This window comes from Erythrolamprus reginae, chromosome 1, assembly GCF_031021105.1.
Source record: "Erythrolamprus reginae isolate rEryReg1 chromosome 1, rEryReg1.hap1, whole genome shotgun sequence".
NCBI classification, from domain to species: domain Eukaryota; kingdom Metazoa; phylum Chordata; class Lepidosauria; order Squamata; family Dipsadidae; genus Erythrolamprus; species Erythrolamprus reginae.
The window spans coordinates 244,770,506-244,795,875 of record NC_091950.1 but is presented as its reverse complement, the minus strand read 5'-3'; the positions used below and the strand labels follow the sequence as shown (position 1 = coordinate 244,795,875).

At 38.4% G+C, this 25,370-nt stretch overlaps 1 protein-coding gene across 1 annotated transcript in view; it reads right to left on the bottom strand.

Moving 5' to 3' along the window:
• Nucleotides 1–25,370, bottom strand: part of FGF18 (fibroblast growth factor 18) — a 170,303-nt gene that overhangs the window by 5,017 nt on the left and 139,916 nt on the right. Inside the window, 1 exon segment of the mRNA XM_070738303.1 lies at nt 24,026–24,132. Coding sequence (XP_070594404.1) covers nt 24,026–24,132 — 107 coding nt within the window.

The following is a 25,370-nucleotide window of genomic DNA, read 5'->3' as shown; positions in this document are numbered from 1 at the left end:
CTCCCAATCTTTGATAAAACACACGCCACCTTAGTTAGCACTTGCACTTTTGCAATAAAGGTTCATAGTTCGCCATGCAGGAGGTCCATTAAAATCATGCTGGGGGAGGAGAGGGTTAAACATCACCTCCTTATAAGGGTCCCTCTTCTCCTTCCTTCACATTTGTAATGAATCCAGAGAAAACAGGAGGTCTGGTTGCCTGCTAAGCATTGAGGGAATGTTTGATTAGGCTCCGAGATAGATAATTAAGAACTTGGTGCTTGCATTTGTTATCACTTGTTATCACTTGCCCAGGAGATGAGAGCGGGTGAGAAAATATGTGTCCTCAGCTGCTGTGAAAGATGTTAGATGCGACAGTCCCTACCCGCTCTCATAAACTGGCCATGGGCAAATCCTGCTGTTTCCCCCAAAAGCTGAATTATGGGGGAAATGGGGAAGCCAAAATCCATAAGCTCCCCCCCTTACATGTTCCAAAAATTTAAAAAACATTAGCTAGGGCTTTATTACAATAATCTGGACATGATTTCACTGCCAATCACAACAGGGGGCATATACATGTATTTTTTATCATTTTTCTTTACTTTCCATTGAACAGGCTCAAAATATACTAGCAGAAGGTAGCCTACTCCATTATTTTGAAGGGCTAAAGCAGAGGTCTTCAAACTTAGCAACTTTAAGACTTGTGGACTTCAACTCTCAGAATTCTCTAGCCATAATAAAGCAATTTAATAAAAATACTCAAAATGCATGTTCGGGATAAACTAGTTTAGTTTTAAAGCTTTATAGCCATCATCAAATGTTGTTTTATTTGGGGGGGGGGATGTTTCTAGGAAGGATGAGTAAAAAAATGTTGGAAATGTATGCCAAAAATGTACAATCCCAGTGGAATCACCCCAGCTGGGAAAGTGATCTTAGTTGCCCAGTTAAAATAAGCTACATTTTTTAAAAAATATTTTTTTTTAAATCAGCCTTTATTATTTTTATAAATATTGTAGCAAACATACCCAATACTCCTTCCACTTCCTATTTTCTCAACAACAATACTAAATAACCCTGTGAGGTGAATTGGGCTGAGAGAGAATGATGGGCCTAAGACATCCAGACAGCTTTCAGGCAAATACTTAAATCCTAACCACTAGTCCAAACTGGGCAGCACTAATATAGGAAGATGCTGGAGTAGATAATCATTTTAGTGTCAACAGATTAAGATATCATTTCAAACTGGGCACGAGAAAGCAACAGAAAACCACTCCTATATTTTACCCATAGATGGACAAGGCAAAGTGATAGATGATATAATGTCATTGGTTGGATGGTACTCAGTAGTACTGAGGAAGAATTGAGGATCTTTCAGGTTACTCGTGGTGTTTGTGATACAGATAAATTAAAGCTTTCAGACCTCTAGATGCTGATGTTGCCACATAGGAAACAAAAATCCAAAGCTGCAAAGATGGAAATAAACAGGGAATACAAGAAGCATGAAAGTGAGGAAATTTAACAAAGTGACGGATGATGGGAAATCATATTGAAATATTGTATAGTAGAGATGTCAAAATCCAAAATACCTTAGGAAATATCCCTGTTTTATCAATATGTCCCATTGATTATAGACAGGATTTCAATTGGGTTGACTAGGTCAAATTATGGGATGTCCATGGGAAAACATGAATCCTAGAATATCTCATTCTCCTCATGCAAAGCCTATACACAGGATAAGAAAGCCACATCACAAAACAGATTGACTCCAGAACAGCAAAGAAGTGAGATTGGGCGGTATACTCTTCCCTTATTTAGTCAATTTATATTCTGAATATATGCTGGAGGGATGCTGGAGTGAAAGAGCATCGAAATTGAAGATGAAACATCAATGACTTGTGCTATTTGATAACAACAGATAATAAATAGCCACCCGAGTTTTCGGAGAAGGGCAGCATACAAGTCTAATAAATAATAATAATAACACTTCTGTAAAATGTAATGCAAACAATCTGGAAATTCTAGTAAAGAAAGTCAAGGAGCACATGGAAAACATGAAAGTAAGTTTAAACTAATGACAACAGCCTTGGAATTGACAGTAAAAATATTGAAGTAGCTGTTAGCTTCTTCCTTTTGGGATTAACCACCAATAATAAAGGAACCAGCAGTCATGATCAGCGTTTAGCAGGATAACAATGAAGGTCTTGGGTGAGAAAGATACTCAGATTCCATAATATGTCTATTTCTGCTAAGATCAGAACTATGCACACAGCCATTTTCCCAGTGACATGCTTTGAAGAGAAAATTTGATTTTGAAGAAGCAAGGTATTCTTCAAAATCAAGGAATATTGATATTTTTGAGCATTAATGTTGGAGAAGATTTCTGAGAGCACATAGATAGCCAAGTAAAACAAATGGTTCACAGAACAAATCAATCCAAGTTCTAACTCAAGGTAAAAATTAGTGAGGCCAAATTGTGATATTTTAGACCACATTACACAATGACCTAGCTCTTTGGATAAGACTTTGAAGGTCAAAGAAGGAGGAAAGAGAAAAAGCTAACCAGCAATAAGGTAGGTGGCCCTAGCTAGAGTGATGTTGGGCACATATGTTGGAAAACCTCAAGGGCCAGGTTGAGAAGTGATCTTCCTGAAAGTCTAGCTAAGGGCCTGCTAAGAGATTTATTTATTGTATTTATTGTATTTATTCGATTTTTATGCCGCCCTTCTCCTTAGACTCAGGGCGGCTTACAACATGTTAGCAATAGCACTTTCTAACAGAGCCAGCATATTGCCCCCCACAATCCGGGTCCTCATTTTACCCACCTCGGAAGGATGGAAGGCTGAGTCAACCTTGAGTCGGTGATGAGATTTGAACCGCTGACCTGCAGATCCACAGTCAGCTTCAGTACAGCACTCTACCTGCTGCGCCACCCCGGCTCTGATGATGCCAACTTGACACCATATAAGTGATCAACTAGTCAAAGCTTTATAAGCTCTCCCAATCAAAAATAATGAATAGCTCACAACCACTTTAAATCTGAAATGTCACAGAAAGGTAAAATATAATAAATTAAATAACCATTAAAATATACACATTGTGAACCGTGATGGCACATTGGTTAGAATGCAGTATTGCAGCTGGCTCTGCCCACTGCCAGGAGTTTGGTCCTCATCAGCTCAAGGTTGGCTCAGCCTCCATCCTTCCGAGGTCATGAAATGAGGACCAGATTGCTGGGGGCAATAGGCTGACTCTGTAAACTGCTTAGAGATGGCTACATATTGTGAAGCGGTATAAAAATAAAAATAAGTGCTAATGCTATCATAATGATAATCAAACAGTAAAATCAGAAATCAAACTAGCAGCAGCCATAATAGTACTAACCTGTTTCCCCCAGAATAAGACATCCCCTGATAATAAGCCCAATCGGTTTTTTGAGTGCACAACAATATGGCCAAGTGCTTATTTCAGGGTTCAAAAAAATATAAAACAGCAGGTCTTATTTTCAAGGAAACATGGTATGCTCCCAAGTTTCACAAGAGAAAGGTTGTCTTAATGACTCTCCTAAAGGTGACTGAAGACCATCCAGAGGACATTCAAATTGGAAAGGCTAAAATAGTCAGTAGTTGAAGACAGAGGAGAGCAAAAATTGGACAAGGTCTACTATCTCTGTTGTGGTTCAGTCTGGGACCCCTCCGGGAATGGCTGACTTTCTGTCGGTTTCCAGCTCAGAGGGAGAGGCTGAGGAACAGGAGGTGCAGACTGACGAGGAAGAGGAATCCCAGGCTGAAGAAGAAGGACAGCCAGAGTCCCACCAGGGGGAGCTCTCCCCAGCAAGCAGCCTGGATTCCTTAGGGGAAAATGCTCAAGACATCATAGATATGCGACAAAGGAGAGCTAATCAGAGACGGACTCAATTGGCTAAGTATTTCCAGCATTAGAGGTCACAGCTGGGTTTGGGTGTGGTGCTCTTGGGAAAGGATAAAAGGCGGACCCACCCTTCCTGGCTTGTGGAGTTTTATCTTGGAGATTCGTGAGACCTGTCTGTGAACTTTGGTGGCTTACAATCCTGGTTTGTGCCTTGGACTATTGAAACCTTGGGGGGGGTGCCAGCAAGAAGCTTGTGGTATTGACTGGACATCAGGACCCTGCTGTAACGTATTATAGCTTGTCTGTTGTGAAGACAGGTTTTCCTTTGTGCTTATTTTTTCCAGCTATAAAATACTTTTGGCTTTTACCAGAGTGTCTGGCTGTTTTTTCAGTTGGTGTTGAGGTCTGGGAAAACCCAGACAGAACAATCTCCAAGTGACTTGCATTAGACTCTAATTATGTATTCTTGACAAAAATCACAGCAATTTCTGTCTTAATTCAGTCTGAATTGCAGAAACCTTAAAAAGGAAGAAGAAATGGATTATATTTTTTATTATTGTTGAAAGTACTGCAAACTCATTATGTAAGCTAAGCTGAGCAAGTTGGACACTGGTCTAATGCTTGGTCCACTATTAGATAAGTGTTAGAATGTTAGAACTCTGATTGTGAACAAACCCAGCTGCAAATGAAAGATCGGTTCCATCTAAAGCAGGGGTTCTCAACCTTTCTAAGGTTGCAACCCCTTCATACAGTTTCTCATGTTCTGGTGACCTCTAACCATAGGTCTAGCACCAATTCCCCCAACAGAGCTTTAAGCTGATTGGCAGGAAAGTCAGAGGAACACCCCCACTATAAACACCTGATTGGTTGGATTGTAAAAATATGTTCCAAGGTGCCGGAATAGAAGCTTTAGTTCCTAACACCATGGGAATTTTTCTTTTCCCGTGGTCTTGGCGATCCCTGTGAAATGGTTGTTCAACTCCCAAAGGGGTCCCGACCCCCAGGTTGAGGACCACTGATCTAAAGGAACTAGTATCTAGCACTCTTCGGGAAACACACAAGCAAAGCTTCATGTTATGTTGTGATAGATTCTACAGCTGTTTCTGTGGTTTTGCTCATGCAAGAAAAATAATATGGGTTTTTTTCCCCCTCATGCAAAAAACCCCATAGGTATCTTTTCGGTTTGGAAATTAAAAGTCCCAATCCAGTGCTCAACCCAGCTATCTTGCAAATATGACTCGCTAACAGATGTTCAGTCACCGTGCCTGCTTCTCAATATAGCTAACCGAGAATCCAATGTCTCCCAAGAGACTCTCCTCTACTACCCAAGGAATTTGGAACAACTAAAGGTTTCTTTGAAAATACTCCAGTGCAAGATGTTAAACGAATCCTTCCTTGAGAGCAGTTACTTTCTGGGTGTAGAAAAGAAACTTTAGTTTCAACTTAGCGAGTTCTCACCCTCAAATTCTCTTGTAGCCAATGCTCCCGTCCAACGCCAAATAACCCTTGGAATGTATTGTATCTTCTGCTTACATGTGTAAAATAAAGAAAAATATGTGGTGGTGGGTATATCACAGTAATAAGAAAATCTAAAGGGGAAAATGGCAGGATGTGGTGGGTATCAAGGAAGATAAATTGAGATGGAGCTACAACTTTTACATAATGAAGCTATTGCATCCAATTGTCATAAGACTCTCCTGCTCTCAGCTGTATGACTTCAGGCCAAGAAATCCTGAAAATATGACTAGATTGATTCCCTATAGTCTATGCATTTCAGCTGCTTCATAATACTGTAGGCCAGGCCATCTTCAACAGTAAATGAAGGCCAAGTGTTACTCATTACATGCAATCCCTCCAACATGCTGGCCTCTGAACTTCAAGATTCCTCTGAGAAACATCCTCAGGAGTCTTAGTAAGAAAGATCAGCAAAGGTATCAGACGTCTACTACAACTGTGAAAATGACATCTAGGTATTGCCAGGGTATGAGTTTTGGCAGTGAAATAAGTTGGGGGGGGGGAAGAGAAGGTAAACAAGATGGAAATATGTCAACGTAGGCACCATTTTCATGTACAATTGTATTCTGCCAAGTACAGTAATACCTAGTAATACCTACAGATTGGTTATTATGTCTTAGGAAAAGAAAGAGCCACCACTCATTGCTAGAACATGAAAAGAAAATCCTGCTTCACATCAGTAAGCTATGGAATTTATTTCCATAAAACATGGCAATGAACTTAAATGGATTTTGAAAGAATATGGCTACACAAAGGCATCCATTATAATGGTCATGTGTTGTTTTAGCAAAATTCTGAAAAAAATCCAATGGTTCTCCAACCATTGCAGAAATGAATCACATTTTTTTTAATTTATTTATTTATTAATCAGATTTGTATGCCGCCCCTCTCCACAGACTCGGGGCGGCTCACAGCAATAATAATATAATGTAAACAAATCTAATTGTATTTCAGTTAATTTAAAACCCCAATTTAAAAACCAATCATACATACTAACATACCATGCATAAATTTTATAAGCCTAGGGGGAGGGAAAGTCTCAATTCCCCCATGCCTGACGACAGAGGTTGGTTTTAAGGAGGTTACGAAAGGCAAGGAGGGTGGGGGCAACTCTGATATCTGGGGGGAGTTGGTTCCAAAGGGTCGGGGCTGCCACAGAGAAGGCTCTTCCCTTGGGTCCCGCCAAATGACATTGTTTAGTCAATGGGACCCGGAGAAGGCCAACTCTGAAGGACCTAACTGGTCGCTGGGATTCGTGCGGCAGAAGGCGGTCCCGGAGATATTCTGGTCCGGTGCCATGAAGGGCTTTATAGGTCATAACCAACACTTTGAATTGTGACCGGAAACTGATCGGCAACCAATGCAGACTGCAGAGTGTTGGTGTGACATGGGCATATTTGGGGAAGCCCATGATAGCTCTAGCAGCTGCATTTTGCACAATCTGAAGTTTCCGAACACTTTTCAAAGGTAGCCCCATGTAGAGAGCATTACAGTAGTCAAGCCTCGAGGTGATGAGGGCATGAGTGACTGTGAGCAGTGACTCCCGGTCCAAATAGGGCCGCAACTGGTGCACCAGGCGAACCTGGGCAAACGCCCCCCTCGCCACAGCTGAAAGATGTTTCTCTAATTTTCTTGAAAAGGTGTGAGGGATCGAGTAGGCCACTAAGGAAATAAAATACTAAACTAGCTAGCCTATTGCTTAGATCCAGCCAGCTTTTCTTATGCTCAGAATAACTTGAATTCAAATGATAGTTGTATGAATTAATATACAGTGACTTTATTTATTCAACATACATCCCACTGTTGTAACAGACATGACTGTTAATCATGTGGATGTATGAATGAATGAAGATACCTAATTCTTTTAGTGTTTCTTTATTTTTCAAATACATGGCATGCCATACTCATCATGAAAATGCTCCACTCAAGAACCATTTTGGTATAATGGCTGAGGCACCAGGCTAGAAACCACGAGTTCATGAGTTTTAGACCCATCTTAGTCACAAAGCAAGCTGGGTAATCTTGGGCCAGTCACTCTGTCTCAGCCCTAGGAAGGAGGCAATGGCAAACCACTTCTGAAAACCCCTGCCAAGAAACCTGCAGCAATCTCCTAGAATCTGACAAAATTAAACAGAAGGGGGACTGGGAAATGACTCGCTGGGAATACACTTTCAGGGATGCTGTAATTCTAAACTAAGCACAGATAGACACAGGCTCCTTGTGGTCCAGCACAGTAAAACATTTTTCATCTTAAGCAATTAGGTTAAAATATTCCTGATACTCCACAGATCCAATTAGATAGAATAGTTCATCACATAGATTCATCCTAAACTTAAGCACATTTCTCATTCTCAAAAGCTTGGTCCCAAAACCTATGTTTTCATTTCTTATCCGAAAGCAATACTATTCTCAAAATATTTATTTATTTTAACAGAATTACAAAATGTACCAAAAGTCAACAGAATCTCATAGATTTTTTTCAAAATAATTGTATATATTATCTTGTAATGTTTTGTTATTTTTCTAGAATAGTATTTTAATATACACAGGCACACATGCATACTGTATATAGATTTATAGGATAATCTTCAAATATTGAATATTTGTTTGTTTGTTTGTTTGTTTGTTTGTTTGTTTCTTTCTTTGTTTATTTGTTTGTTTGTTTGTTTGTTGGATTTGTATGCCGCCCCTCTCCGAAGACTCCGAATATGTTAATGTAATATTGACTTATAAGCCGAAGCTTTGAAATTTGATTGTCTGTGGTACTGTAATGGACCGTGGTTTCAAGAAGCAATGAAACTAATGCCTGATTTGCAATCAAAAATTTGGAAAATAGGCATTATTCCAGGGAGTAAGTACTAGTTTTGGGAATGTGTTGCTCGCCTGTCCTGAAAAAGTCAATATTTTCCAATAGTCAAAGGATGAAGCAATAAGCCAAATATTTTATGAAATCTTACAATAATATGTTGTATTTGATTACTGTGCTATAAAGTATTACATTATATTTTATTGTATTGTATTGTATTTTTATTTTAATAAAATTAAAATTATTACTATTTTTTCATTCTTTTTTTGGAATTGTATATATTGTATGCATATGTCTTGTCTTGTATTGTTGTATAATAATTATTGTATAATATATCATTGGAGTGATTAAGTAATGTTGGAGTTTTAAATTTTAAGAGAAACTAAAAGTTAATTATCAAATTCAAATCTTGAATTTTTTAAAATACCCTTGAAGTTTTTATTTATTTTAAAACATATCAATATATCACTGTACATATTGGTATGTTTTAAAATAAATAAAAACTTCAAGGGTATTTTGAAAAATTCAAGATTTAATAATTAACTTTTAGTTTCTCTTAAAATTTAAAACTCCAACATTACTTAATCACTCCATATATATAATGTGACTTTGGGATCACTGCAAGCAACTTGCTGGATCACATCAGTAGTTGGCCATAGTTAATGACAACTCTCAGTCAAGGGCTTTTATATTTTAATTTTCGGCTGTTTTTTAAGGTAATTTTTCACAGAAAGGTCTTCACAAATGAATGATTAGTTTGCCTTCTGGTCTCTTTCTAATCAGCTGGAGTAATAACTACAAACTAGAAAATAGCTTAAGAACTAAGAATAATTTAAGAAGACATTAAGAATATCTTTGCTGGGTCTAGGGTGAAATATAACAGGATGCCACGAGCAAAGAAAAAAACACCCAATTTTTTAAACCTCTCCTTAATAGCTCTTTCACATAAATGAATTTTTACAATTATTTTATTTCCCATTCTGTTGAACTGCTGCTTATATTTTTTTTATTATTATTAATTTTTATTTTTTTATTTTTTATTTATTATTTATTTATTATTTATTTATTATTTATTATTTATTTTTTATTTATTTGTTTGTTTGTTTGTTTATTTGTTTGTTTATTTATTTGATTTCTATGCCACCCTTCTCGAGACGATTGTCAATTTTATACATTGTCTAACACTATTGGAACAACCTTTTTACCAAAGTTGAAGCTGATACATAAGTGAGAAATACAGAACTATGAAGAAAATGTTGCACATGGTTTGGATGAGATAGCTAAATTTTTACTCTCTACCAATATCAATCGGTAAAATCTGTAGCAGCCCAAACTGAAGATAATATAAAACAGCTTAGGAAAAGCTTAAATATTTACATTCTTGTTCCACTGGATGTCAGGTTGATATTTTATAACATTTTAAACATTATCTACCTGGCAGGTTAACCAAATTGGAATTTAACCACAACAGAAAGCTCAGTGTTTATATATATATATACATACATATACATATATATATATATATATATATATATATATATATATATATATATATATTAATAGCTTCCATTTATGAAATATGTGACTGACTTGCAGCTCACTCCAAAACATGACTTTCTTCCACATACTTCTCACAGCCACTGACAGAGTATTTGCACATGAATGAATGATAGCTGAGGAGTCTGTCAAACCCAACTATCATATTCCCTTTATAATGCATTTGTTATAGTTATTATAAACTACTGCAATGTTTCTCTTAGGCATATGGATGGGGGCAACCTGACAAATTCAGTTGGGTATTCTAGTTTCACTAGTAAGGAAAACACATCAACTTTTCGTGATGTTCTACTTCATCCATCCATCCATCCATCTATCCATCCATCTATCACCTATCACCTATCATCTATCCATCCATCCATCTATCTACCAACCATCCATTTTGTGGCTTCAACTCAGTGTTGACTCCTGGTGACTGCCTGGATTACTTCCTTCAGTTTTCTGGACAAGAGAGTTTGTTTTTGTTTTTTTTTCAAAAGTGCTTTGCCATTGCCTATTTCCTATGGCTGAAAAAAACCCTGACCCAAAGTCATAAGGTAGGACTACAACCTCATGGTCTTCCACTTTCCTCAGATACTAAGTTTAATTAGTAGCTGGGACACCAAGATAGAAAGTAGAAGACCATGAAATCAAACTGGCTCTCCTATCAAATTTACTTTCTGTACTGGAAATAGTAATGAAAAAAAAAATGCATGCAAAATTGTTTTGAGGATAAACAGCATCCAGAAAAGAAAATTCTTATGGAAATTAATTGGTGTCTGTGATATCAATATGGAATGTGTTTTCAAAAACACAGAATAATATGCACCTCACTGAAAGCAGTAGTAGAGAGAGGCAGCTTCCATATTTAAGGACACTTGTAAACCTGCAGCCCACTGAAACAATGGCAGCAGGCGAATTGTCTGCATTGCAGTGCACATTTGATGTATATTTCCATATGCATTAATATTTACTGGCAGACTGTTTAAAAAAGGCTATTGATTGCATGTTCTGTTGAAATAAGTGAACCTAATGGATGTGTGGCTCATTGGGAGCAGTGATCTTGATAGCATTCACACCACTTGTCACTTACTTGTCTTCTTTTGCATTTAGTACAGTTTTCTATCTCTGTTCCAATGCTACTTACTACCTGTGGTGGGGGAACCACTGTTCTCCTCTGTACTTGCAACATTTTGAGAGGATTAAGGTCATGCTTATCCAAATCAATACAACAGATATCAAGTGAGTTAAATTCAGTATATTTATAAATCACACAGGATACTCTGGGGAAATTGTGGTGTCCTCCTCACCCCAAAATAATCAAGATTCTGGGACCACTTCTAACCGCTAACCATCTCCATCCAGAGTTACATTTCTTTGGAGTTACCCACCAAAGCAACCACTGTATATTATTATAGTGTATGTTGAGAGTTCATTATTGTCAATAGAGATATTTAAGGTTTTCTCCAGCTGGGTTGCCTTGGGCCCGGTCACTTTCTCTCAATCCAACCCCACTTTCAGGGCTGTTTGGGGGAAAATAGGAGGAGGAAGGAATATTAGGTATGTTTGCCACCTTGAGCTGTTTATAAAAAAGAATAAAGGCAGGATACAAATACTTTTTTTTAACATTTTCCTGAAATGATAAAAGTTTATTTTTTTAAAAAAATCAAAATCCCAATGAGGATTTGATGCTTATAAAGGAAGAAAAAAAGCCCTCTGGGACCAAAACATATTAGCAAGTTGAAAAAACCTAAGCAATGAGAGAATCAATTAAAAAACAACAACAACAATTGGGGTGAGTGTGTGAAAGTATCCTGAGAAAGTAGGCATCAGAATGAGGCTTAGCAACCTGCAGGACTATGGACAGCTCCAAGGCAGAGAACTTGCTCCAACCACCCTGAGAGCCAAATGGTAAATCACTTATTACCAAGCCAGGCCTCTCTTGGGGAAAACTCTGCCTTGAAATCTACTTTTCTGTTTGCTTGGAAGACAAGCTGGAACCTTAAGAAAAGAGGATGCACTGCTTGCTATCAAGATGGTCCCACTTATAAAGATTTAAGCTGCTGATTTTGGATCTACCCTATACCCCTCCTACTCCTTTGAGTATAGTCATTAACAATGAGAAGACCTGGCACAATATAACATCATATGTTCAAAGCGTAACTATGGGTCCCCTGCTAACTTTTCTTAGATTTCAGAATTCAGAATAGAGATGGAAGGGACCTTGGAAGTCTTCTAGTCCCACCCACCTGTTCAAACAAGAGACTCTATACCATCCAGGGGCATGGGGTGAGGTATCATCATTATGCTGATGATACCTAGCTGTACATCTCCACCCCATGTCCAGTCAACGAAGCAGTGGAAGTGATGTGCTGGTGCCTGGAGGCTGTTGGGGTCTGGATGGGTGTCAACAGACTCAAACCCAACCCGGATAAGATGGAGTGGCTGTGGGTTCTGCCTCCCAGGGACAATTCCATCTGTCCATCCAACACCCTGGGGGGGGGGAATTATTGACCCCCTCAGAGAGGGTCCACAACTTGGGCATCCTCCTCGATCCACAGCTCACATTAGAGAACCATCTTTCAGCTGTGGCGAGGGGGACGTTTGCCCAGGTTCGCCTGGTGCACCAGTTGCGGCCCTATCTGGACCGGGACTCACTGCTCACAGTTACTCATGCCCTCATCACCTCGAGGTTCGACTACTGTAATGCTCTCTACATGGGGCTACCTTTGAAGAGTGTTCGGAAACTTCAGATCGTGCAGAATGCAGCTGCGAGAGCAGTCATGGGCTTCCCTAGGTATGCCCATGTTACACCAACACTCCGCAGTCTGCATTGATTGCCAATCTGTTTCCAGTCACAATTCAAAGTGTTGGTTATGACCTATAAAGCCCTTCATGGCATCGGACCAGAATATCTCCGGGACTGCCTTCTGCCGCACGAATCCCAGCGACTGGTTAGGTCCCACAGAGTTGGCCTTCTCCGGGTCCCGTTGATTAAACAATGTCATTTGGCGGGACCCAGGGGAAGAGCCTCCTCTGTGGTGGCTCTGACCCTCTGGAACCAGCTCCCCCTGGAGATTAGAACTGCCCCCACCCTCCTTGCCTTTTGTAAACTCCTTAAAACCCACCTCTGCCGTCAGGCATGGGGGAATTGAGGCATCTCCCCCGGGCCTATACAGTTTATGCATGGTATGTTTGTATGTATGTTTGCTTTTAATAATGGGGTTTTTAGTGTTTTTTAAATTATTAAATTATATTTGTTGTACATTGTTTTATTGTTGCTGTGAGCCGCCCCGAGTCTACGGAGAGGGCCGGCATACAAATCTAATAAATAAATGAATGAATGAATGAATGAATGAATGAATGAATAAATAAATAAATAAATAAATAAATAATTTCAGACAAGTGGAGAGACTCAAGTCATTTGACAGTGCAACGATAGAGGCGGTGTGAGGCAGAGGCTCATGGAGAGCTCTGATCCATAGAGTGTCTGACAACAAGGACAACACAATGATGTAGTTTTTAATCTACTTCCACTTTTATGACCTGTCACATAACTACTGTAAGATTACAGGTAATGTAAGCTATTAAAAGAACGGTCCTATTGTCCTACTCTGTGTGGATAGCCACAGTTATTTCATGTACAAAACATGAGCATTTTCCTCTTCATGTGATATGGTAGATTGTAGGAAAACTGGATTAAATGATCCTATCCCAATGTAGCTTCCACTTGGGTAATTTATGATCATCAAGAAAAATACTTGAGAGCAGATAGCTAGGAATAAATGTCCAGAATGATCTTCATAGTTATGGTGGCTGTGGAACTCTGGAAACTGAAACCCATCAGTCAATAGAGATTCTCAGTCATCCAGGTCATGGTTGTCCTAAAAGTTGTGGGGGGGGGGGTCCCCCAAAAGGTAACTGGACTTTCTTTATCCAGTTGTCTTTTGAAAATACACAACATTTGGGCATTAACCCATAATCCTAGACCTGAGCTCATAGTGGCCGCAACAGTTTTCTAAAATGTTTGGAACAACCATATTTTTAGAAATGGACCATTCCATAGAATTTTTAAATTTTGTAAATTTGATCAATAAATGAAAATTGTAATTATACAAAGTAAATTTAACAACATATCCTATCTATTATTTTCATAGATAAAGAAAATTGTATGGGAAGTCATTATGACAAAATAGCATGTCTGTGGTTAAGGGTTAATCTGGAGGTCATCCTTATTGAAGAAAATACCTTGTTTATCTAGATTAAACCAAGACTCATATTGGTCCTTCCACTCTTAGTCTAGTCTGTTCTGATTGGCAACACCTCTCTTAAATCCTAATAGAGAGGGGGCATTCCCCAATTCTAAGATTTTGAAGAATGAGGATTCAGGTTTGGGATTTTCAGGATTTAAACCTAATGTTCTTTGAGTGAAAAATGCTCCAAAACCATCTGCTTCAATTACAGTTTAACATTATTTCTTTTGTCAAATATGAAGAAGGATATAAAGCAGTGTGGATCTTAGACTTACTGGAAATGATCTAATTGATTTATGTGGAATAACTGAGGGGTTATTTACAATGCAAATAATGATTAAGAGTTGTAATCCACTGCACTCTAAAAGCTCAAAAAGCCACAGCTCTAAAGATTAGTTGTCTAACAATTGAATGCCATATTTGAATTTTTTATTCCCAACACTGTTATGTTACTGTCACTAGTGTTTTTACTAAAGTTAATTAAATACCTAGAAATTGAACATGTAACTGGCAGAGGGATCCATCAGAACCTTTGTGATACATAGATCTTGCTAAAACCTTTACCCTATACAAAACCAATGATAGCCACTCTTATGTTATCAGTTTGCTGTACAGACATTAGATCCAGCAGAGGAAAAACTCAGGGAATAATTGAAATACTGTACTTAAAAAGAGAGATTTGGATGTTAAAAAAAACAGCTTGAGGCATTTTGCACAACTGCCTCTGTGCTCCAAAAGATATACAGGCTCTATTATTGTATATCATCATAATTATTGTTGCATATTTTACATTACATATGTAATGATCAAAAGAACAAATTTCAACATAACAAAGGACAAGACCCTGCTTTAGTATCAAAGGAAGGGAACAGCTAGGGAAGACAAGCTCACCTCCACAGAAATTGTAATAAACTTCATGAAATATAGATTTGACCTTGACTAGCCTACTCATGTTTAAAATTATTAGCCTTGTCTACACTCATAGCATTTGCTAAGTTGGCTGATTTGGCTACATTTTTTGGTTAATGTAGACCAGCTGTGTATATGCACCGAACGCAAACATAGAATAAACAGATTTAGAATCCTTCTCATAATATCATGAGTGACAAACAATAATCAACAAGGGGAAAAAGTGTGCATGAAGGAAAGAGAAAAAGTGAGAGAGTGAGAACAAATGCCAGAGAGATTGCATTCCAAGATCTTTTTAAAAAAACCTGGAAACCTTGGCACAGGAAAACTGGAAGGGATATAATTTAGTTTCGGTGAAAAAAAGATGGAGAAACTCTTCTTGTTAGATCTGGGGGTGAATGCCACTTGTGAAGGTAGCTCACCTAACAAATCACAAGGCGGAGAACTCATCCTGTTTCTCAAAAAACGAGCTCTGATCAGGTTTCCCTGCTCTTGTTTGCACTGTCCTCTGTAGACAATAATATGAAACCAAGAGTTTAAAACTCAGACCGGGTTTTCAGCTGGGGGAAAAAATCCAAAGATGTTCATTGGGAAAGAGTAGAAAGCCAGATGGCACATGCTAGGACTTATGCTAAGTAGGTTAATAGGAAAGGAAGGGCGGGGGGGGGGCAGGAATGATGCACGTTTTCATTATTGGCAAATGAACCTAAAGGGATTCTTGCCCCCAGAGTGGACTTAAGTATCTGTATCTTGATCCAGGCACAAATATGTCTTGTGAGTTTTATTGGCTGTTGAATATATTCAAAATGCAGTTGCTCAAGTGATTGTCAGAAAAAGGGCTGAGCCTACATAACAATGAACATGACCTTCGGTATCAGTAACAATTTTTTCCCATTTTGTATCCTCCCTCCCCTACCCCAACTCACCTGCCTTAAGAAGTTATTGATATAGGCAATGCAGCGGAACTGGAAAGCTTTGTTTCTATAACGGAATGTTTATACAGGTAGTCTTTGACTTACACAAGCATTCATTTTCATGACCATTCAAAGACATGACACTGAAAAAAGGGACTTAAAACCAGTCTTCACATTTACAACAAGGGCAGAACCCTCATAGACATGTGATCAAAATTTGGGCACTTGGCAACTGGCCAATATTTATGGTGAATGCAGTGTCCCAGGGTCATGTGATCCCCCGTTTGTGACATTCCCACCTGGCTTCCAGCAAGCAAACCGAATGGGGGAAGCCATATTCACTTAATAACTGTACGGTTCATTTAACAGCTGTAGTGATTCATTTAACAAGTGTGGCAAAAAAGTAAAATTGAGCACAACCTGCTTAGCAATGGAAATTCTGGTCCCAACTATGCCTGTACAGTTTCCCAATTTGTCATGCCAATCTATTTCTTGGAACTGTTAGGAATTGGGACCAGAAAAGGAAGGCCAGGATAAGATGTAAATGTGATATTTGACTATGAGGTTATAGACCAGGGATAGCAAACCTTTTTTCCCACAGGTGCCAAAAGATCGTGCATGCATGCTACCGTATATGCGTGAGTGCCCACACCCATAATTCAATGCCTGGAGAGTGCAAAACAGCTTCCCCCATCCCCCGAAGGCCCTCTAAAGGCCAGAAACGGACTGTTTCCCATCTTCTGGTGAGCTCAGTAGGCTCATGTTTTGCCCTCCCCAGGCTCCAAAGGCTTCCCTGCAGCCAGGTGAGGGTAAAAATGCCTTTCCCCATCCCCTTTGAGGCTCTCTGGAAGCCAAAAATGCCCTCCCAGAGCCTCTGTGCAAGCCAAAAATCAGCTGGCCAGCACACCCATGCACATTGGAGCTGAGCTAGAACAACCGCTCATGTGCCAACAGATATGGCTCTGTGTGTCACCTGTGGCACCCGTGCCAAAGGTTCACCATCACTGTTATAGACACACAAATGCAAACAAAGATTGATGATCAAACACCATTTTTTTTTTAAAAAATGGACAAAATCTATGAAAAAATAAAATCTGTTCACTTGATTAAAATAAAGTTTGAATGAAAAATCATTTATTTCCATGTCGAAAGATATCAAAAGTCATGGAGGGATTTGAACCAACATCTTCTGACCAGTAGCATTGATGGGCTGGATTAAGATTCACATTGCCTCCTATCATCCTGACCAGTGAGTAAGGTTATATATTAACAGCATTTCATTTAAACGAACAATCTAAAGCTGTTTGGAAAAAACACCATCTGAAATAGAATTGCTACTGCTCCACACTGTCCAAACGTACTGCCAAGATATTGCAATCGAGTTTGGACTGGACAAATGTTACACCCTCACCATAAATGGGGGAAGGCAGGAATGGTGAAAACTGAAGGATTCAAGATGCCTTATGAAAAAACATCAAGAGTCTAAATGAAGACAATCACTACAGATACCTGGGCATTCATCAAGCTGACAACATCAAACACATTGAAGTAAGAAAAAGAGTAAGAAGTGAACACATTATTAAAGAGAAGAAAAAAATCATAAATCAAAGTCAATGGAGAAAAGATTATTAATATTTGGGCAAATCCAGGCATTAGACACACAGCTGGAACAGCGGACTGAACCCAAGCAAAAACTGAAGGCTCTGGATTCATGTGAAAAAGTCACTACACCCACTTTGAATGCTATAGTTTTATGTATCACGACACAGTAAAAACTGTTTGTCCTTAGCAGTTCTTAAAAGTAGGTAAATGCAACCTCATATGAACAACATATGACATATTACATCATGTCATCATTTTACAAAAAGAAAAGTTATTTTATTTATTTATTTGCTGGCTGGCTGGCTGGCTGGCTGGCTGGCTGGCTGGCTGGCTGGCTGGCTGGCTGGCTGGCTGGCTGGCTGGCTGGCTGGCTGGCTGGCTGGCTGGCTGGCTGGCTGGCTTGCTTGCTTGCTTGCTTGCTTGCTTGCTTGCTTGCTTGCTTGCTTGCTTGCTTGCTTGCTTGCTTGCTTATTTAATTTAATTTTTATGCCACCCTTCTCCTTAAACTCAGGGTGGCTTACAACATGTTAGCAATAGCACTTTTTAACAGAGCCAGCATATTGCCCCCACAATCCGGGTCCTCATTTTACCCACCTCGGAAGGATGGAAGGATGAGTCAACCTTGAGCCGATGATGAGATTTGAACCGCTGACCTACAGATCTACAGTCAGCTTCAGTGGCCTGCAGTACAGCACTCTACTTGCTGCATCACCCCGGCTCTTCAACATGAAGAAGTCATGTGTGAAAAATAAATATACCCTTCCATAGGTATGAAGAGGATAAGTAGCAGCCAGGTGCTGCTAATCAAGTGGCCCTGATCAATTTTGATCAAGTTTGAGTACTTCTATATAAACTGAACTTTTAGAAGTTAGTGGATCTCCAAAATTGAGGTGTGTGTTAACTCAATACTAAAGATTAGCAATAATCTTGGAACCGGGTGGCAAATGCACTGGCCGCGCCCACCCCTAGTTTAGTGAAGAGGAAAAAGTCGTGCTCCGTCCCGGTAGGAAATTCTGGGATGCGTGTGCAGCTGCACACCCCCAACACGCACACGCATGAGCCCATGTGAGATTTGGCTTTTGCGAATGCGCAAGCAAAATCTTGCATGAGGGTGCTCACGTGAGCGAGATTTCAGCAATTTTGGCTTTTTTTTTTGCTTTTGTGCATGCACAGAAGCAAAAATATCAGCGAAAATCGCCAAAATCTCATGCACACGCACATCTTCTCATGAGAGTTTGCTTGCTGTGCATGCACAGAAGCCAAATCTCACACTGACAGGCAGCCCTTCACTGGTCACATGATGACAATGTGACGCTTTGAATTGGACACCCCTGTCTTAGAAGAAGCCATTGTTTCTGTTTTGTCTTTCACACATGGCTTTCCTTTTGTCAAATGATGACATGATGTAATACTGTATGTCATGCATTGTTTATATGAGGTTGTATTCACCTATTTTTAAGAACTGCTAAGGACAAGATTATTTTTATTACATCCTGATACATAAAACCATGGAACTCAAAGAGGGTATACTGTACTTAGTTTTTCACATGACTATGTATATGTGCCTACATACATATACATATATTAATATTAACCGTTCCAAACTTGACTGTAAAAAATACAACTTTTGTAATCAAATTGTCGAGGCATGGAACTCATTACCTGACTCCGTAGTGTCATCCCCTAACCCCCAACATTTTCAATTCAATTCAATTCAATTTATTAGATTTGTATGCCGCCCCTCTCCGAAGACTCTTAGACTATCCACGGTTGACCTCTCCCAATTCCTAAGAGGTCAGTAAGGGGCGTACATAAGTGCACCAGCGTGCCTTCTGTCCTACTGTCTCTCCTATATTTCTTTATATATCCTTTCTTCTATTCCTATATCTATTCTTCTATTCTTTCATTAATATATTTTATTCCTATATCTTTCTTCTAGTTTTTCATTGATTTAACTTATTACAAGTTTATCCTCTGTAACCTTCATCATGTTTTGGACAAAATAAATAAATAAAATAAAATATAAATATGTATACACACACATTTATATATATGTATACAGAGAGAGAAGATTACTATATATAGTAGACCTGAAGACAGAAAAATAGAACAGAAAACGCTGGAAGAAAATTAAAAAATACAAAGATCTGTAAATAAACTAGAACAACTCTGGCAAAAGAAAGCAGAGGTAATATCAACATTAACAGGCACCTTGGGTACAATCCCAAAACATCTGGAGCACCACTTGAACACCATCAGCATTGACAAAATCAATGCCAGTCGCTTGCAAAAAGGCAGTTTTACTTGGAACAGCCTGCATCCTGTGATGATACCTTTAATACCATCAAAGAACAACATCTGCTTATCCTTGATCCTTAAGGACTCAGTAGGTAGATACCAATGCCAAATCCAGTCTAAACATCTGGCTGACTGTGCCAACCATAATAAATTCAATATATTTGCTGCCTGACTCCCAATGACTTTAGGCAATTATTGCAGCCCAGCTGTTCATCTAGGATATATATTTCTTTTCTGATTTTACATATGAAAATAAAAAAGAATAAGAGATGGCAAGGTAATAGCATCAGTTGAGACAGAGGAGAGCTGATACAGCCCAGTGATTTATAAAACCTCAACTCTAGAAGCTCCTGATCCAAGTTTCTTGTTGCAAGAAATTTAGGCAAGTCTCTCTTAGTGGAATTCTTGCTCCCATTCCATCTGAAATATTGGAATAATTAGCATTACAGATCCATTTTTAAGGACTGTTGGAAGAATGGTAAGGCATGTGGTGTTTTGTAAATCAAACATATGATACTAAGTTCCAATCTTTATTAGTAATAATCTAATAATAGTTTGGACAACGGGATAGAAATGATTTTTCAAATAATTACTATTATTTTTACTCATTTACACTCTTCCATTTGTGCAAGAAAATCAGACAGTACTGTATATCCATTTATTTCTTTTCCTCTCTATTCATACAGCATCCATGTGAAGTAGATCAGCTTGTGAGTCTATAAGTAATGGAAGATTTCCACTTGGCTAAATGTCGAACTGTAGCTGGATCTCTAATAAGATAGTAACCACTATACTCTACTATCACTGTTGCTAATGCTGGTCTCCTGATCCAGTAATTGCCTCTTCTATCAGATTAAAGAATTTGCCGTTGTGAATAAAAGTGTTCCTTCCCAGTTTTTAATAAAATAAAATAAAATAAGCGCTCCTTTTCCTAGTTAATAGCAGTATTATTTGTTCAGGTCTTAAAGAAATCAGAGACTTTATTCTCTTGAGTGTTTCTATCATTACCTAGAAAACAAATTGTTAAAACAATTTTTGTGTTGGTCTTGCCTCTTCAGGGTAGCCCACCAACCATTCAAAGGAGAGATTATAGGGGCTTACCATACAGGTAAGTCCTCAATTTATGACCACAAATGACCCCAAACTTTATGTTGCGAGATATTCGTTAAGTGAATTTTGCTCAATTTTACAACCTTTCTTGCCCCAGTTGTTGAGTGAATTGCTGCAGTTGTTAAGTTAGTGACACGATTGTTAAGTGAATCTGGCTTCCCCGTTGACTTTGCTTGTCAGAAATTTGCAAAAGGTGAGCACATGACCCTAAGACCCTACACCTGTCATAAATATGGTCAGTTGTCAGGCACCTCTATTTTGATCATGCGACCATGGGGATTCTGCAATGGTTGTGAGTGTGGAAAAAAATGCTCACAAGTAACTTTTTCTAGCGGTGTTGTAAGGTTGACCAGTCACAAAACAAGCTGTTGAAAGTCGAGACACAAAGACTTTTGCTTAAAACTAAATAATGTATCTTTCTGCACCTGGTTTTTAATCTGAAAATGTGGCTTCCTAAATGGTTAGCTCTATTTTCTCTAAACTACATTTACATTGTCTCCCACCACTAAACCTTTAGATTCCTCCTGACCCACTCCCATCCCAGAAAAAAAAATCTGATGCCAGTGTAAGAATTAATTTTGGAAGGGAGGCAGGGAAGTTCCTTTTAAAAATATCTGAACTCTGGATTTGCCTGTTGCCTACCTTGACAAACTCCAAACATGCCAAAAATGTGACCCAAACAAACCAACGAAAGCAAAACATGGGTGGGAAGGAACTACCCCACCCGTCACCCTGAAAAGTAATGGATTCATTTTAATCTGAAGCTAGCAGCTAAAAGGCATAGGCAAATGTTACATAATTCATGGCAGGCTTCCACTGTGTGTATATGAAGATCAAAAGTAAGGAAATATTCTTGTAATATAAGAATTCATAAACTCATCCCCAATAAGATCTAAAGACTGCAATATCATAAAATAAAACTCTAATCTAAGAAATAAAATTTCATTTTAAGCAGTTCTTATTTTAAGAGTGATACCCCATTGTCTAACATCTTAACATGTTTGTGCAGTTTTCTGTTTAAACCACCAAGGTAAGAGAGATTTCTATCACGTAATGCAAACTCCCAATTGTTTTGGAGAGAGAATGAGAGAAACAACATCTTTTAACAATTTATGCATCTGTAAAATGGAAACCTGCATGTACGCAGAGAAATCAGTAATAAAACCCCAGTGGTTAGCCACAGTACTTAATTTTATGAGTTACGATTTTTTTTCTTCTTATTTTTACTGTTTTTAACTGCTGTTCTGTTCGGGTCGTATGTGACCCGAAGCCAAGTTTGAGTCCCTGTAAAAAATTTTCCCTGCATATCTGAAACTTGAAATTTCATGACTATTCATCATTTCAGGGGTTCTCTCTATGAGAATTTTTTTTGGGGGGGTGGGGGGCTTAGTTTTTGCTGGGCAAAAAAAGTTACAAATCTTATGTTCCCGGGTCACCCTGACCCGGACCGAAAACTCTTCATTTGCAGTGCTTATGTTTGGTCTTTTTGAAAGCTTTTTTCACTTGGAAAGTAGTCTGAACATTTCTGCACACAATGATATGAAAATTGAAATGAAAAAAGTAAATCTTATTGGTTTATTTTGCGGATATAATGCACGCCCCCCCCCCCCGTTTTTGTGAAAAAATTTTCAATTTATGGATAGTTTTGCTTGCAAAATGCATTCTATTTTACTGAAGTTGGTGTGGGATTGGTAGCTTGAACATTTCTGAATATAAGAAAAATATAAAGGAACTGAACAAAATGATTCTTACTGGTTTTTTAACATCAGAAATAAGGCCTCCCCCCCACCCCTCAGCTGCTTGCAACCATTTTCACTTTTTATTTTTTTATGCTCCAAATCCGAAATATTCTTTAAAATCTTAGGCATTCATTTACTCAATTTAACAATGCTGACCATCAAAAAAATATTTGTGGGGGTGGGGGAAAATTTTTTTTTCTGGGCAAAAAAAAAGTCACACTTAGTCTGTTCGGGTCATATAGACCCGGACCAAAATGATTTTTTTTAGGCACTTGAATTTGGTCTTTTTGAAAACCTTTTCAACTGGAAAACTAGTTTGAACATTTATGAACATAATGATATGAAAATTGAACTGGAAAAATTGAGACTTATATTTTTATTTTGATCAAAAAGCCCCTCCCCCCATCCTTTTTTAATTTCGTGTCAATTTCTATTTTTTAAGGCTACAAATCCCTAAGGAATTTTCCCCCAAAAGGTTTGATATACTAAATTGAACATTTCTGAATATAAGAAAAATATAAATGAACTGAAAAAAATGGTTCTTATTGGTTTATTTTTGCCACAAAAGGGCCACCCCCCCTCGGCCTTGCTGTGTGCCATTATTGTCACTGTTTATACATATTTGTCTAGAAATATTTGGAATATCCTTTTGAAAATCAACCACATTGTAGCCAGATAACTAATTTTATGAAACAAATCCATTTTACTAAAAAAAAAGTATGTAAGTTTGAAATTAACAGCATAATTTTTATATAAATTGAAATAATTGAGGCATACTTTATGTGCAAAATAAACCAATATGCATCAATTTTTCCAGTTCAATTTTCATATCATTATGTTCAGAAATGTTCAAGCTACCAATCCCACACCAACTTTAGTAAAATAGAATGTATTTTGCTAGCAAAACTATCCATAAAGTGAAGACTATTTAAAAAAAACGGGGGGCGTGCATTTCATCAACAAAATAAACCAATATGCATCAATTTTTCCAGTTCAATTTTCATATCATTATGTTCAGAAATGTTCAAGCTACCAATCCCATACCAACTTTAGTAAAATAGAATGCATTTTGCAAGCAAAACTATCCATAAATTGAAAAAAATTTCACAAAAACAGGGGGGGCGTGCATTATATCCGCAAAATAAACCAATAAGATTTACTTTTTTCATTTCAATTTTCATATCATTGTGTGCAGAAATGTTCAGACTACTTTCCAAGTGAAAAAAGCTTTCAAAAAGACCAAACATAAGCACTGCAAATGAAGAGTTTTCGGTCCGGGTCAGGGTGACCCGGGAACATAAGATTTGTTACTTTTCTTAAACAGAACAGTAGGGTTAAGTAAAAGCATGAATGCTTGAAGGATTCCGCATTCCTCAAACCCTGCTTTTCATTTGGGGCTGACAGGCAAAGTTCAGAATCAGAACACATCATTATGGGAGTTCAGTCACTGCTAAAGGTAACACTCATATTACAAATGAATTAATAGAAAACACTTACCTTCCCTACTAGCTTGCCTTTCCTGTTCATGCAAAGGTAAAAGTCTGTCTCTCTCCCTTTGATCCGGACTTGACTGCCAAATGTGTCTGTTTCCACTAGAAGCTGGGCTTGTAAAGGAAGAGGAAGAAGAAGGAAAAAAGAAAAAAGGGGGGGAAATTACAATCATTTACCAGACTGGTCATAGAGTGAATGAAAAAGAAGAGGACTCCTTAAATGTTCTCCAATTCAAAGACAGAGCATCACTGCTATATGACTGGAGGCATGCAGTACAAAATGAGTACACCAGCTGTCATAAATGATCCATTGTATATCTGAAGGAAAACACACATTGGGGTACATAATTGGGTTGTTGGGGTTTTTTGTGGGGGGTTTTTGGACAAAAAGACAGGCTGACAACCGGTGATGGGCTGCCAAAATTTGTTTACCGCCACACTGTGGGCGTGGCTTATTTTGCGGGTGTGGCTTGATGGTCATGTGACCTGGTAGGAGAGGCTTGCTGGCCCTGTGACCAGGTGGGGATGGCTTGACAATCATGTGACTGGAGGTGGCTTAAAGGTCACGTGACTGGGTGGGAGTGGCTTACCAACCAAGATAAGTTTTCTTTTTCAGTTGATTAAGTCACATTATTGAGTAGCCACAAAAAAGACAAATGATAGCATTATTTGTTGAGGAGCACACTAACATTTTAAGGTTTTGTACTGAACCCACAAAGTTGAGTATGAAAACAGATTAGGCAAGTAGCTCAATTTTCTTTAATTGCTATAAAAGTTCAGTTGTAGATGATATTAAAATGATTAAAGCGTTTATAGGTAAAAACATACTATTTAATTATTTCCTATTTTAAAAGTAATTAAACATCATACTAAGGTACTAGAGAAGGAAGGACAATAAAAAACTATTAAGAATTCAATAAATAGTGCATAAACTTACTACTCGCACTGCATTGCCGCCCCATGGGGGCAACAGCCCATTACTACTAACAACTCTGATCAAAAGACCACCATAGAAATGAGACACACAAAATACAACCCCACTGTCTTTCAAATTTGAGGGGACATCCAGAGGTCACTGATTCTAGATTGTACTTTATATCATAAAACCAATTCTCCTTCCCCTTCCCCCATTCAATCCAATTTAGGTAAATCAAGAACAAAGGGGGGGATGGTGCAGGGAGGTCAGTTACTACAACTACTTTTCTACTGCTACTTTGTGTGGGGGCAAATAAAGCTTTAGATTAGTAGGAAAGATGCCTTTTCAAGTGGCATCGTGGGATGGGACAGTAGCTGCTGTCAAGAACTGGCATCTCAAATGGTGCAGCAAATCTTTGGAAAAGAAGTCAGGCCTT